The following is a 15,213-nucleotide window of genomic DNA, read 5'->3' on the forward strand; positions in this document are numbered from 1 at the left end:
CCCTCTGAATTTTGGGGCATTTTGTGTCGTTTTTGTCACAGAGAAGAGACCGAGATCATTGAGGGGGAGGTGGTGGAGATTCAGATTGACCGACCGGCGACTGGCACGGTGAGGGGACCCAAAAACGCCCCAAAACGCCCCCAAAAAAACCCCAAAAACCTCCAGGACGCCCCAAAATCCCTTCAGGGGACCCCAAAATCCCCCAAAACGCCCCAAAATGCCCCAAAACCTTGGTGTTGCGCAGGGGAACCAAGGTGGGGAAGCTGACGCTGAAGACGACGGAGATGGAGACGATCTACGACCTGGGGACCAGATGATCGAGTCGCTGACCAAGGAGAAGGTGCAGGCGGGGTGAGTGGGGGGGACACGAGTTTTGGGGGCAGAACCCGGGATTTGGGGAAATTGGGGAACTCCTGAAAGCGGGGGGAGACGCGGCTCAAAATGGCGCCAAGGGGGGGGGGGCTCAAAATGGCGCCCGGGGCTGCAATGGGGTGACACCGCAGAAACGTGAGGGAAGAGCAGAAATGTGAGTAAAAACTAAAAATGTGAGGTGAAAAAGGAGAAATGTGAGGGAAAAGAGCAGAAATACGAGGTGAAAAAGAGAAATGTGAGGTAAAAATTAAAAATGTGAGGTGAAGATTAAAAATGTGAGGTGGAAAAGGAGAAAGGTGAGGGAAAAGAGCAGAAATGTGAGGTGAAAAAGAGAAATATGAGATAAAAACTAAAAATGTGAGGTGAATAGGGAGAAATGTGAGGGGAAAAAGCAGAAATATCAGGTTAAAATGAGAAATGTGAGGTAAAAAAGGAGAAATGTGAGGTAAAAAGCAGAAATGTGAGGGAAAAAGGAGAAATGTGAGGGAAAAAGGCAGAAATAGGGGGTAAAAAAGAGAAATGTGAGGTAAAAAAGGAGAAATATCAGGTTAAAAGGAGAAATATGAGGTATAAGAGCAGAAATGTGAGGTAAAAAGGAGAAATATGAGGTGAAAAAGTAGAATATGAGGTAAGAATTAAAAATGTGAGGGAAAAAAGGAGAAATGTGAGGTGAAAAGGCAGAAATATGAGGTAAAAATGAGAAGTATGAGGTAAAAAATGAAAAATGTGAGGTAAAAATGAGAAATGTGAGGTAAAAAAGGAGAAATGTGAGGTAAAAAGGAGAAATGTGAAGTAAAAGAGCAGAAATGTGAAGTGGAAAAGCAGAAATGTGAGATGAAAAGGAGAAATGTGAGATAAAAATTAAATATATGAGCTAAAAAACGAGAAGTGTGAGGGAAAAAGGAGAAATATGAGGGAAAAAGCAGAAATATCGGGTGAAAGAGCAGAAATACAACTTAAAAAGGCAGAAATATGAGGTAAGAAGGAGAAATGTGAGGTAAAAAGGAGAAATGTGAGGTAAAAATGAGAAACATGAGGTAAAAAAGGAGAAATATGAGGTAAAGATTAGAAATATGATGTAAAAAAGGAGAAATATGGGGTGAAAAGGCAGAAATATGAGGTAAAAAAGCCCAAATCACGTGGCGAGAGCAGAAAATGGGGCGAAAACCCTCAAAAGTGGCACAAAAAAGCCCCAAATGGGTTAAAAACGTGCAAATGGAGTGAACAGGGAGGAGGAGAACGGGGACGAAGAGCCCAAAACGGGATGAAAACAGCGGAAATGGGGCAAAAGAGCCGCGAAACGGGCAAAATCCGCCGGGTTGGGGCAGAACTCGCTTCATTTAGGGGAAAAGGGCGATTTTGGGGTAAAAAACGGTGGTTTTGGGTATGGAGGCCTCGGACAGGAGGCGGGAGAACAACAGGCACCAAACAGCCTTAAAACAGCCTGAAATGGGCAAAGGGGCCGCGGGGGGAGGGGCCAGGACCCAAAATCGCCTGAAATTGCCCCAAATCCCCCCAGGGACGTGGTGACCATCGACAAGGCCACCGGCAAGATCTCCAAGCTGGGCCGCTCCTTCACCCGCGCGCGCGACTACGACGCCATGGGGGCGCAGGTGTGGGGCGGGATGTGTGGGGCGGGATGTGGGGCACAGGGATGTGTGGGGCGACTACGACGCCATGGGGGCGCAGGTGTGGGGCGGGATGTGTGGGGCGGGATGTGGGGCAGGATGTGGGGCGGGATGTGTGGGGCGGGATGTGTGGGGCGGGATGTGGGGTACAGGGATGTGGGGCACAGGGATGTGTGGGGCGACTACGACGCCATGGGGGCGCAGGTGGGGGGCTGGATGTGGGGCACAATGTGGGGCAGGATGTGTGGGGCAGGATGTGGGGTACAGGGATGTGGGGCTGGATGTGGGGTGGGATGTGTGGGGTGGGATGTGGGGCTGGATATGGGCTGGATGTGTGGGGTGACTACGACGCCGTGGGGGCGCAGGTTGGGGGGCAACGTGTGGGGCACAATGTATGGGGCACAGGGATGTGTGGGGCGGGATGTGGGGCTGGATGTGTGGGGCGACTACAATGCCATGGGAGCGCAGGTGGGGGGCAATGTGTGGGGCTGGATGTGGGGCGGGATGTGCGGGGTGACTACGACGCCATGGGGGCACAGGTGGGGGTGGGGCACCATGTGGGGCACAATGTGTGGGGCACAGGGGTGTGTGGGGCTGGGTGATGTGTGGGGTGTGTGGGTCCCTGACCCCCGTTTCCGCCCCACAGACCAAGTTCGTTGAGTGTCCGGACGGGGAGTGGGGTGTGTGGGGCTGGGTGATGTGGGGTGTGTGGGGCTGGGTGATGTGGGGTGTGTGGGGCTGGGTGATGTGTGGGGTGTGTGGGGCTGGGTGATGTGGGGTGTGTGGGGCTGGGTGATGTGTGGGGTGTGTGGGGCTGGGTGATGTGTGGGGTGTGTGGGTCCCTGACCCCCGTTTCTGCCCCACAGACCAAGTTCGTTCAGTGTCCGGACGGGGAGCTGCAGAAGCGCAAGGAGGTTGTTCACACGGTGTCGCTGCACGAGATCGACGTCATCAACAGCCGCACGCAGGGCTTCCTGGCGCTCTTCTCGGGTACCGCCCACAGCGACCCATAGCGACCCCTAACTGACCCATAGCGACCCCTAACAGACCCCTAATCAACCCATGACCGACCCACAACCGACCTGTAACCGCCCCCCAAACCAAACCAACAGCCGCACGCAGGGCTTCCTGGTGCTGTTCTCGGGTAGCGCCCCATAGCGACCCCTAACCGACCCATAGCGACCCCTAACCGACCCCTAACCAACCCATAACCGACCTACAACCGACCCGTAACCAACCCCCAAACCAAACCAACAGCCGCACGCAGGGCTTCCTGGCGCTGTTCTCGGGTACCGCCCCACATCTGCCCCACATCTGCCCCACAACTGACCCAGGACCCACAAACCGCCCCTTGTCCGCCCCAGGGCTGCCTCAGCCGCCCCCAAGTGTTCCCAGAACCGCCCCCAGCCCCAAAACCCCCCAAGTTCCCCCCAGACCCCCCATAACCCCCAGACTCCCCATAACCCCCAGACCCCCCATAGCCCCCAGACCCCCCCATAACCCCCGTAACCCCCAGACCCCCGTGCCCCCCCAGGTGACACGGGTGAGATCAAGGCCGAGGTTCGCGAGCAGATCAACGCCAAAGTGTCCGAGTGGCGCGAGGAGGGAAAGGCCGACGTGATCCCGGGGGTGAGCGCCTGGGGACCCCAAACCCCCCGGGACCCCCCGGGGACCCCCTGGGACCCCCAAACCCCCCTGCCCCCCAACCCCTGCCCCGCGCTGCAGGTGCTGTTCATCGACGAGGTTCACATGCTGGACATCGAGTGCTTCTCGTTCCTGAACCGCGCGCTGGAGAGCGACCTGGCGCCCGTGCTCATCATGGCCACCAACCGCGGCATCACCCGGTGAGTCACCGTGTCACCCCATTGTCACCATGTCACCCCCATTGTCACCGTGCCACCAACCGCGGCATCACCCGGTGAGTCGCCGTCACCCCCCTTGTCACCCCCATTGTCACCGTGCCACCCCCATTGTCACCGTGTCACTGTGCCACCAACCGCGGCATCACCCGGTGAGTCACCGGCACCCCCTTGTCACCCTCATTGTCACTGTGCCACCTACTGTGGCATCACCCGGTGAGACACTGCACCACCCCCCACTGTCACCATGTCACCCCCACGCTGTGACTGTCACCGTGTCCCGGTTGTCACCGTCACTGTCCCAGTTATCACGGTCACCGTGTCCTGGTTGTCACGGTCACACCACGCTGTCACTGTTACCATGTCCCGGTTGTCACGGTCACCGTGTCCCCCCCATGCTGTCACTGTCACCGTGTCCCGGTTGTCGCGGTCACCGTGTCCTGGTTGTCACCGTCACCATGTCCTGGTTGTCATCGTCACCGTGTCTTAGTTATCACGGTCCTGGTTGTCGCAGTCACCCCACGCTGTCACTGTCGCCGTGTCCCGGTTGCCGCGGTCGCCGTGTCCCTGGTTGTCGCGGTCACCGTGTCCCGGTTCTCACTGTCACCGTGTCCCGGTTCTCGCCGTCACCGTGTCCCGGTTGTCACTGTCACTGTCACCGTGTCCCGGTTGTCACGGTCACCGTGTCCCTGGTTGTCACTGTCACCATGTCCCGGTTGTCGCCGTCACCGTGTCCGGTTGTCGCCGTCACCGTGTCCCCGGTTGTCGCCGTCACCGTGTCGCGGTTGTCGCCGTCACCGTGTCCCGGTTGTCACGGTCACCCCACACTGTCACTGTCACCGTGTCCCGGTTGTTGCCGTCACCGTGTCCCGGTTGTCACTGTCACCGTGTCCTGGTTGTCACGGTCACCGTGTCCCGGTTGTCACGGTCACCATGTCCCGGTTGTCGCCGTCACCGTGTCCGGTTGTCACTGTCACCGTGTCCCGGTTGTTGCCGTCACCGTGTCCCGGTTCTCGCCGTCACCGTGTCCCGGTTGTCACGGTCACCGTGTCCCTGGTTGTCACTGTCACCATGTCCCGGTTGTCGCCGTCACCGTGTCCCGGTTGTCACGGTCACCCCACACTGTCACTGTCACCGTGTCCTGGTTGTCACGGTCACCGTGTCCCGGTTGTCACGGTCACCGTGTCCCGGTTGTCGCCGTCACCATGTCACGGTTGTCACTGTCATTGTCACCCCGTCCCGGTTGTCACGGTGACCGTGTCGCGCAGGATCCGCGGCACGAGCCACCAGAGCCCGCACGGGCTGCCCCTGGACCTGCTGGACCGGCTGCTCATCATCTCCACGGCGCCGTACGGGGACAAGGACACGCGGCAGATCCTCAAGATCCGGTAACAACCCCCCCGGACCCCCAAACACCCCCCGGGACCCCAAACACCCCCTGGGGCCCCAAAATACCCCCGAACCCCAGTGACACCCAAGGGGGTAGAACCTGGTTCTGGGTGCAAATGGATCCTCAAGATCCCAAAACCCCCCGGGACACCCCAAATCCCTCCAGGAACCCCCCAAATCCCCCCAGGAACCCTCCGGGACCCCCCCAAATACCCCCAGGAACCCCCCCAGGACCCCCCGGGACCCCCCGAGGGCCCCCTGGGACCCCCCTGCCCCCCTTAGGCCCCCAGAACCACCCCCGGGGGCCCCCCAAACTCCCCCAGCCCCCCCGATCCACCCCCAGGACACCCCAAACCCCCCCAGAAGCCCCCCCTGAGGCCCCCCAGGACACCCCCAGCCCCCCCAGTTCCCCCCCACCCGCCTGGTTCCCACCACTCACTTCCCCCCAGCCCCTCCCGCTCCCCCCCAGGTTCCCCCAGACCCCCCAGTTCTCCCCCAGCCCCCCTGGGTGCCCCTGGTTCCCCGCCCTGGTTCCCCGCCCTGGTTCCCCCCCCATCCCCCCCTGGTCCCCCACCCGGTTCCCCCCCTGGCTCCCTCCCCGGCTCCCACCAACCCCCCCGGTTCCCCCCTGGTTCCCCTCCCATCCCCCCCAGTCCACCCCGGTCCCCCCCGCCCCCCAGCCCCCCAGTTTTCCCCCCCAGTTCCCCCAGCCCCCCCCAGTCCCCCCCCGCCCCCTGTACCCCCCATCCCCGCCGACCCCCCGTCCGCGCGTGCAGGTGCGAGGAGGAGGACGTGGAGATGACGGAGGACGCGTTCGCGGTGCTGACGCGCATCGGGCTGGAGACGTCGCTGCGCTACGCCATGCAGCTCATCACCGCCGCCAGCCTGGTGGCGCGGCGCCGCAAGGTGGGGCTGCCCGGGGGGCCCTGCCCGGGGGTCCCTGCCGTGGGGGGCCCTGCCATGGGGTCCCTGCTGTTGGGGGTCCCTGCCATTGGGGGGGCCGGACACCAGGGTCCATTCCATTGAGGGGGCTGCACACCAGGGTCCCTTCTGCTGGGAGGGGGCAGACACCAGGGTCCCTTCCATTGGGGGTCCCTTCCATTGGGGGTCCCTTCCATTGGGGGGGCCGGACGCCGGGGTCCCTTCCACAGGGGGTCCCTTCCATTGGGGGGCAGACACCGGGGTCCCTTCCATTGGGGTCCCCTCTGCTGGGGGGGCCGGACACCAGGGTCCCTTCCATTGGGGGTCCCTTCCATTGGGGGGGCCGGACGCCGGGGTCCCTTCCACAAGGGGTCCCTTCCATGGGGGGGCTGGACGCCAGGGTCCCTTCTGCTGGGGGGCCAGATGCCAGGGTCCCCTCCACGGGGGGTCCCTTCCATTGGGGGGGCCGGACGCCGGGGTCCCTTCCACAGGGGGTCCCTTCCATTGGGGGGCAGACACCGGGGTCCCTTCCATTGGGGTCCCCTCTGCTGGGAGGCCGGACGCCGGGGTCCCTTCCTTGGTAGTTTGGGGGGGATCCCCAGATGAGTGGGAGGGAGCTGAGGGTGTTTGTTTGGGGGGACTCGGGGGGTTCCCAGGGCTTCCCCAGGTTTTTGGGGGTTCCCCAAGTGGGGGGTTCCTCAAGTGGGGGTTCCCGGGTTCCCCACGTTTCGGGGGGTTTGTCGGGGGGGTGTTCGGGGTCCCCCCGTTTCGGGGGGTGTTTGGGGTGCTGACGCGGTTGCCGCAGGGGGGGAGGTGCAGGTGGAGGACATCAAGCGCGTGTACTCGCTGTTCCTGGACGAGTCGCGCTCCACGCAGTACATGCGCGAGTACCAGGAGGCCTTCCTCTTCAATGACGTCATCAGTGAGTGACGGGGCAGTGACGTCATCAGGGAGTGACGGGGGGGGGACACGGGGGCAATGCACGCAGTACATGCGGAGTACCAGGAGGCCTTCCTCTTCAATGACGTCATCAGTGAGTGACGGGGGCAGTGACGTCATCAGGGGGTGATGGAGGTCCGGGTCAATTATGTCATCAGTGAGTGATGAGGGGGGACACGGAGGGACATGGGGGGACATTGGGGATATGGGGGGACACGGGGACATGGGGACACGGGGACATGGGGACACGGGTGTCCCTGAGCGGCCCCTCCCCCATCTCTTGCAGAGGGTGAATCGATGGAGACGCCGTGACCGTGACCCCGCCCCTCCCCCACTGCACAATAAACCACGCGGTGGGGGAGGGGCGGAGCCTTTATTGGGGTTCGGGGGGTGGGGGAGGGGCGGCGCCGTTATTGGGGTTCAGGGGGAGGGGCGGTGCCATTATTGGGGTTGGGGGGAGGGGCGGTGCCATTATTGGGGTTGGGGGGGAGGGGCGGTGCTGTTATTGGGGTTGAGGGGGAGGGGCGGTGTCATTATTGGGGTTGGGGGGGAGGGGCGGCGCCGTTATTGGGGTTGGGGGGGAGGGGCGGCACCGTTATTGGGGTTCGGGGGGGGAGGGGTCACCCCGCGCTGAACTGCAGGAACAGGCGCCGGCGCGCGGGGTCCTCGGGGTCCCCGAAGTGGGGGACAAAGGCCACGCGCAGGATCTGCGCGAAGCCCTCGGCGGGGGAGGGGGGCACGAAGTGGCTCCTGGGGGGGGGCGCCCCAAAATGGGGGAAAGTGCCGAGAAATGGGGTGAAAAAGGGACAAACGGGGGCGGAAAAGGGTAAAAGGGACAAAAATGGGGGGGGGGGGGGGGGAGGAGAAGAAACGGGGAGGAGAGAGGAGAAGAAACGAGGTAAAACTGTGAGGATTTGGGTCAGGGTGCCCACTGGGACCCCCAAAACACCCCCGGGGTCCCCCCGACCCCCCCAGAGCCCCCAAAACACCCCCAGAGTCCCCCAAATCTCACCCCAAACCCCCCACAGAACCCCCCACAAAAACTCTTCCCAACCCCCCTGGACCCCCCCAAAACCCCCAGACCCCCCTCACCTGTACCCCTGCAGAACGGCCTCGGTGACGGGGACGTGGCCGCTTTCCGTCATGTCCCGGAACTTTTGGGGGGAGGGGACACCAGAAAACGGGGATCAGGGGGAACAGGACCCCCCCCAACCCCCCAGGAGGGTCAGGACCCCCCCCCATGAGGTCAGGACCCCCCCATGAGGTGAGGACCCCCCCATGAGGTCAGGACCCCCCCATGAGCTCAGGACCCCCCCCATGAGGTGAGGACCCCCCCCATGAGGTCAGGACCCCCCCATGAGGTGAGGACCGCCCCCATGAGGTCAGGACCCCCCCATGAGGTGAGGACCCCCCCCATGAGGTCAGGACCCCCCCATGAGGTGAGGACCCCGTACCCGGCAGTTGTGCCGCGCCTGCTCCAGCGTGGCCGTGAAGTGGAGGCAGCGACAGGGGACGGCGGCGGCGCGGGCGCAGGACACGTACCTGGGGAGGTCGGGGGTCCTGGGGGTCCCGGGGGGTTCCAGGAGGATTTGGGGGGGCCTTTGGGGCCCCACGGAGGCGCCATCCCCCCCCCATCCCGGGATGTTCAGGACCCCCCGGTTTTGGAGACCCCCCCCTGGTTTGGGTCCCCCCCGGTTTTGGGTCCCCCCGGTTTTGGGTCCCCCCAGTTTGGGGACCCCCCAGTTTGGGGTCCCCCCTGGTTTGGGTCCCCCCCGGTTTTGGGGTCCCCCCTCGGTTTTAGGTCCCCCCCAGTTTGGGGACCCCCCAGTTTGGGGACCCCCCAGTTTGGGGTCCCCCCCGGTTTGGGTCCCCCCCGGTTTTGGGGTTCCCCCCCCGGTTTTAGGTCCCCCCTGGTTTTAGGTCCCCCCCAGTTTGGGTCCCCCCCGGTTTGGGTCCCCCCCAGTTTGGGGTCCCCTCCGGTTTTGGGTCCCCCCTGGTTGGGTCCCCCCGGTTGGGTCCCGGTGTCACCTGTGCCGCGCGGGGGGGTCGGGGTTGGTGTTGTCGATCACCACGGGCCGGTTCTGGGCCAGCGCGGCCGCGCAGGCGGCGACGCAGCGTTGCCAGGAGCCCAGCACGTCCTGCCGCAACGGCGGGGTCACCGGGGTCACGGGGTCACCAGGGTCAGGGGGTCACCGGGGTCAGGGGGTCACCAGGGCAAGGGGGGGCACCAAGGTCAGGGGTCACCGGGGCAGGGGTCACCAGGGTCAAGGGGTCACCAGGGGCATGGGGGGTCACCGGGGTCAGGGGGTCATCAGGGGCAAGGGGGGGGCACCGAGGTCAGGGGGGGTCACCGGGGTCAGGGGGTCACCAGGGTCACTGGGGTCAGAGGGGTCAGGGGGTCAGCTGTGGGGCAGCCTACAGGGCAGGTTGTGGGGGGTTATGGGGCGGGTTGTGGGGCTGTGGGGCAGTTTGTGGGGGGTTATGGGGCAGGTTGTGGGGGGTTATGGGGCAGGTTGTGGGGCAGATTATGGGGCAGTTTGTGGGGGGTTATGGGGCAGGTTGTGGGGGGTTATGGGGCAGGTTATGGGGCTGTGGGGCAGGTTGTGGGGCAGTTGTGGGGCAGCTGTGGGGCCGGACACGCCCCCTCACCCGGCTGACGTGGGCGTATCCGGCCGGGACAAAGTGCCGCTTCAGGAAGGTGGATTTGCCGGCTGGGGGGGCAGAGGTCAAGGTCAGAGGTCAAGGTTAGAGGTCAGGGTGGGGTCCAGGGTCAGCGTGGAGCCAGGGGTCACTGTTTGGGGTCAGAGGTCACTCACCCCCCGGGAAGCCCACGGCCACCACGACCTCGGGCCCGGTGGCCAACAGGGGCGCGTCGGGGGGGTCGACGGGCGGCGCCGCGGGGTCGAGCTGCCGCTGGGTCAGAGGGCAAAGGTCAGAGGTCAAGCCCGGACACCGGGGCGGGGGAAGTCTGATGGGGGGAGGGGGAGGGGGTCACTCACGGGGTCAAAGGTCGGCAGGTCAAAGGGCGCGGGGGCCCAGCCCAGGAAGAATTCCTCGGGGGTGTGGAAGCGCAGCCCGGCGTTCAGAGCAAACTAGGGGGGGGCGCGGTTATTTCAGGGGTTCAGGGTTATTTTGGGGGGTTCAGGGTTACTTGGGGGGGTTCAGGGTTATTTTGGGGGTCCCTGGGGGGGTCAGGGTTGTTTTGGGGGGGGTCAGGGTTATTTGGGGGGGGGGTCAGGTTTGGGGGTCCCCACCAGGCGGTCGCTGCAGGAAAAGTCCTTCTTGGGGCGCGCGGGGGCCCAGCGGGGGGGCGGCCGGCGGCGTCTGCGGGGGCAGAACCCACCCTGACATCCCCAAAATACACAAACCCCCAGGACCCCCAAACCCCCCCAGGGCCCCCAGGAGCCCCCAACCCCCCCCCAAACCCCCCAGGGCCCTCCCCCCCCACCCCCCAAAATCCCCTGACCCCCCCACTCACCCCCCACGTAGAAACTTTCGGCCACCGACACCGTCACGCCCCCGTTCGCCTGCGGGACCCACGGAAACCAGTTCACACCGGTCCAGACCAGTCCAGACCAGTCCAGACCAGTTCAGACCAGTTCAGACCAGTTCAGTCCAAGCAGTGACCCCCCCCACCTCCCAGTGACCCCCCAGTGGCTCCCAATGCCTCCCAGGCCCCCCAGTTCCCCCAATTCCCTCCCAATCCCCCCCAGTTCCCCCAGTCCCCCCAATTCCCTCCCAGTTCCCCCAGTTCCCCCCAATTCCCTCCCAATCCCCCCCAGCCCCCTCCGTCCCCCAGTCCCCCCATCCCCCCCAATCCCCCCATCCCCCCCGTGCCCCCCGGCACCTCCTGGCACAGATGGTCCCACATCCCCAGCACCGGCTTCCGGTAAATTCCGGGCCCCGTGGCCACCAGCACCTGCAACCGGGACACGGGCTGGGGGGGTAGAGACTCGGGGGGGGCCCCAAACACGGGGGTCCCCGAACACGGGGGACCCCAGAGCTCAGGGGAGACCCCAGCACCCCAGGGGGTCCCCAAAACCACAGGGGGGGTCCCAGAGCTCAGGGGGGTCCCCAGCCCCCCAGGTCCCCAGCACCCCATGGGGGTCCCCAGCCCCCCAGGGGGTCCCCAGCCCCCCGGGTCCCGACCTGCAGGGGCAGCCCCAGGCGCTGGGTCACGGCCTCGACCTTGACCTTGAGCTCCTGGGGCCGGAGGCGCCCGCGGGAAACGCCCAATTGGTTGGTGAAGATCACGAGCTGCGGGAAACGGGGGCGGGGGGTCACCGGGGGGTCACAGGGGTCAGGGGGGTCACTGGGGGGTCGGGGGCGTCGGGGGGTCTGGGGGGTTGGGAGACCCTGGGGGAGGTCGTGGGGTCAGGGGGTCAGGGGTGTCTGGGAGGGTCAGGGGGGTCAGAGGGGTCAGTGGAGGGTCAGGGAGGTCAGAGGGTCAGTGGGGTCTGGGGAGGTCAAGGGGGTCGGGGGGGTCAGAGGAGGACAGGGGGGGTCAGGGGGGGTCAGGGGGGGGGTCGGGGGGTGGGGGTGTCACCGGTTTGGGGTCCCGGGGGGGGGTACCTTGTACCCGTCCTTGTGCAGCTGCTTCAGCTTCCTGGGGATCTCGGGGTACAAGATCCTGGGGGGGACCCCAAAATCAACCCCCAGATCCCCCCATTCCAGCCCCCAGGGCCCCCCCCGCACGCCCAAATCCCCCCACGCCCCCCCCGGGGCCCCTGCACCCCCAGGCCCCCCATCCCCCCCTCCAGGGCCCCCCCGAACCCTCAGGGCCCCCCCCGCCCCCCCAGGGCCCCCCCGCACCCCTAAATCCCCCCCCCCCCCCCCCAGGGCCCCCCCAGCCTCACCTCCAGTCATCCGGCCCCGTGGGGAACACCTTCCCCGATTTGGGGGTGATGAGGGTCCCGTCCAGGTCGAACCCCGCGATCTGGGGGGGGCGGGGGGTCAGCAAGGGGGGGGGCAATAAGGGGGGGGTCCCTAGAATGCGGGGACCCCCCCAGCAGCAAACGCGCCCCGAGGGCGGGGCGGGCGGGGCCGTACCTGCGCGCGGGGGCGCAGCCCGGGGGGGTCGAACACCAGCAGCGCCCCCCGGTGCTGCCACGAGCCGCAGGGGGGGGCGGGGGGGGCGGGGTCCGCGGGGGAGGGGGGGGCGGGGGGGCGCTTTTTGGGGGGCGGGGGGGAGGGGGGGTGGGTTTTGGGAGTTGGGGGGTCATCACGGGGCCGTTTGTTGGGGGTTGGGGGGCCGGGGGGGTCTCCGGGCGGTGTTTCGGGGGTTGGGGGCCGGGGGGGTCTCCAGGCGGTGTTTCGGGGGGCGGGGGCCCCCCCTCCACGTGCAGCTCCAGGGGGTGTTTCCCGTTGACCAGGTGCAGCGTCTGGCGGGGCCGCAGGGTCGCGCGCCCCCCCCGGCCCAGCGGGGCCCCCCCGACCGAGCTGGGGTTCACCCCGCGCTGGGGGGGCTGGGGGTCAGCACCCCGAAACTGCCGGGGTCACCCCCCTGCCCCCCCCCAACATGGCCTTAGGGCCCCCAAACCAACCTGGGACCCCCAAAACAACCTGAGCCCCCCCAAACCGACCTGGGACCCCCAAACCAACCTGGGACCCCCAAACCGACCTGGGACCCCCAAACCAACCTGGGCCCCCCCCAAACCGACCTGGGCCCCCCAAACCAACTTGGGACCCCCCAAACAACCTGAGCCCCCCCTAAACCAACCTGGGCCCCCAAACCGACCTGGGCCCCCCCCAAACCAACCTGGGCCCCCCCAAAACAACCTGAGCCCCCCCCAAACCAACCTGCCCCCCCAAACCAACCTGGGCCCCCCAAAACAACCTGGACCCCCAAACCAACCTGCCCCCCCCAAATCGCTCTGAGACACCCAAGTGCCCCCCCAGGGTCCCCAAATCCCCCCGCCCCCCCCCACCTGCGTGACCAGCGCCGTCCCCTCCGCGTAATTGGCCACGATCTCCACTGCAAATGGGGGGGGTCAGAAACTGGGGGGGCGGGGGGGTTGGGGGTCACAGGGGTCCGGGGGGGTCACAGGGGTCCCGGGGGGGTCACAGGGGTCTGAGGGATCCTGGGGGAGGTTGGGGGGTCACAGGGGTCCCGGGGGGGTCTGAGGGATCCTGGGGGGTCACAAGGATCCCGGGGGGTTTGGGGGTTTCAGGGGGATCCCGGGGGTCCCAGGGGCCGTTTGGGGGGTCCCGTGGGTGCCGGGGGGTCCCTGGATTGGGGGGGGGGGGTCAGGGGGGGCTCTGATTGGGGGTTTTGGGGTCCCGGTGCTGGGTCCTGGGGGGTTTTGGGGTCCCTGGGGGGGGTCCCGGGGGGTTTTGAGGGTCCTTGGGGGGTGTTTGGGGTCCCGGGGGGTCCCGGGGGTGGTTCCTGGGGGTCCCGGGTGGTGTTTGGGGGTCCTGGGGGGGTTTTGCGGTCCCTGGGGGGGGTCCCGGGGGGGTCTGAGGGTTCCGGGGGGTGTTTGGATCCCGGGGGGGCGGTTCCTGGGGGTCCCTGAGGGTTTTGGGGTCCCAGGGGGTGTTTGGGGGTCCTGGGGGGGTTTTGGGGTCCCTGGGGGGTCCCGGGGGGCGGTTCCTGGGAGTCCCCGAGGGTTTTGGGGTCCCGTGTGGGTCTGGGGGTCCCGGGGGGTTTTGAGGGTCCCGGGGTGATTTTGGGGTCCCGGTGCTGGGTCCGGGGGGTGTTTGGGGTCCCGGGGGGTCCCGGGGGGCGGTTCCCGGGGGTTTCGGTTCCCGGGGGGTCCCGTGGTCCCGGTCGCGGCTCCGCACGGACCCTGCTGCCGGGAGCACTTCCGGTCGGTGACGCCGGTGAGCGGCCCCCGGCCCAGCAGCACGAGCCGCCCGTCGGGCAGCGGCACCGGCCCGGCCGGGCCGCGCAGCTCGCACCGCATCGCGCCGGAAGCGGCCGCGCCCCTTCCGGCCCCGGCCCCGCCCTCCCCCGCCGCCGCCGTCGCCGCCTCCGGTGTTTGCCGCCGCCGCCGCTTTCGGTTTTTCGCTCGTCACTTCCGGTCTAGCTTGCCCCGCCTCTTCCGCTCGGGCTGCACGTGGTTTCCGGGGTTGGCGCCAGCTCGCCCCCTGGCGGCCGGGAGGGGGGAGGAGTCGGTCCTCCAGCGGGTCCTCCGGGGGGGGGGGGGGGGGGGCGCTGGGGGGATGACTGGGGGGGGCTGAGGGAGAACTGGGAGGCACTGGGGGTCACTGGGGGGAACTGGGGGGGACTAGGGGTCACTGGGGGTCACTGGGGGGGTTGGGGGCACTGGGGGTCACTGGGGGGGTCACTGGGGGTCACTGGTTTGGACTGGGGAACCTGTTGGGGGTTGGAGGCGCAGGCTCCGGTCACTTAGGGGTCACCCCTCCCCCCCTCCCCAAGGAACCCAGGCGTCCGGGAAGGACCCAGGCGTCCGGCTGCCTTTGCTCCACCCCCCGCGTCCCCCCCCCTCCCCCCCCGCCCGGACGCCTGGGTCCCCTAAATATAAACCTGCCGCCTCAGCAGGAGCCGGGGCCGCTTCGGGCCTCGCACGAGGACCCTCGTGACCCCCCCCCCCTTTGCACGAGGACCCTCGTGACCCCCCCGCCCCCCTTTGCACGAGGACCCTCGTGACCCCCCCCGGTCCTCGCACGAGGGTCCCCGTGACCCGCCCCCCCCCCCCCCCCCCCAAGTTTTGCACCAGGACCCTCGTGACCCCCCCGGTGCCACCGTGACCTTTATTGTCCCCGGGGTCGCCAGGGTCGCCGCGTCACACGCGCTCGTGCGTCGCACGAGGGGCCGCGCGGGAGCCGGGTCCCGGGGCGGGGGGGGGGGCGGGGGGGATGGGCGTTTCGAGTGTGTCCTCGTGCGTCCCCGTGTGTCCTTGTGCACGCTCGTGTATCCTCGTGCACACTCGTGTGTCCTCATATGTCCTCATGCATCCTTGTGCGGACTCGTGTGTCCTTGTGCACGTTTGTGTGTCCTCGTGCATTCCCGTGTGTCCTCGTGCACACTCGTGTGTCCTCGTGCACACTTGTGCATCCCCATGTGTCCTCGTGCATCCCTGTGTGTCCCCGTGCATCCTTGTGCACACTCGTGTGTCCTTGTGCATCCTCGTGTGACCTCGTGT

General features: G+C 66.4%; 2 protein-coding genes across 2 annotated transcripts; one reads left to right on the plus strand and one right to left on the minus strand.

Moving 5' to 3' along the window:
* The first annotated feature begins 41 nt into the window (after positions 1-41).
* LOC308052406 (ruvB-like 2) lies at positions 42-7,470 on the plus strand. The gene is made up of 10 exons (XM_080364486.1): positions 42-107; positions 245-351; positions 1,892-1,985; positions 2,867-2,990; positions 3,535-3,629; positions 3,726-3,844; positions 5,128-5,247; positions 6,025-6,154; positions 6,974-7,091; positions 7,395-7,470. Exons 2-10 carry the CDS (start codon positions 314-316, stop codon positions 7,418-7,420), a joined length of 864 nt encoding a protein of 287 aa, XP_080220612.1. The 5' UTR covers positions 42-107; positions 245-313; the 3' UTR covers positions 7,421-7,470.
* Positions 7,471-7,596: 126 nt separating this feature from the next.
* Positions 7,597-14,100, minus strand: PNKP (polynucleotide kinase 3'-phosphatase). Its single transcript, XM_080364487.1, is given in 16 exon segments — positions 7,597-7,858; positions 8,201-8,262; positions 8,563-8,650; positions 9,137-9,246; positions 9,758-9,819; positions 9,925-10,021; positions 10,108-10,200; positions 10,363-10,415; positions 10,418-10,432; positions 10,587-10,635; positions 10,956-11,027; positions 11,258-11,365; positions 11,681-11,738; positions 11,965-12,044; positions 13,036-13,082; positions 13,893-14,100. Coding segments are annotated over 16 exon segments (1,242 nt in total). The 5' UTR covers positions 14,011-14,100; the 3' UTR covers positions 7,597-7,728.
* Positions 14,101-15,213: the final 1,113 nt, after the last annotated feature.

Source organism: Nesoenas mayeri (assembly GCF_963082525.1).
Source record: "Nesoenas mayeri genome assembly, contig: SCAFFOLD_178, whole genome shotgun sequence".
Taxonomy (NCBI): domain Eukaryota; kingdom Metazoa; phylum Chordata; class Aves; order Columbiformes; family Columbidae; genus Nesoenas; species Nesoenas mayeri.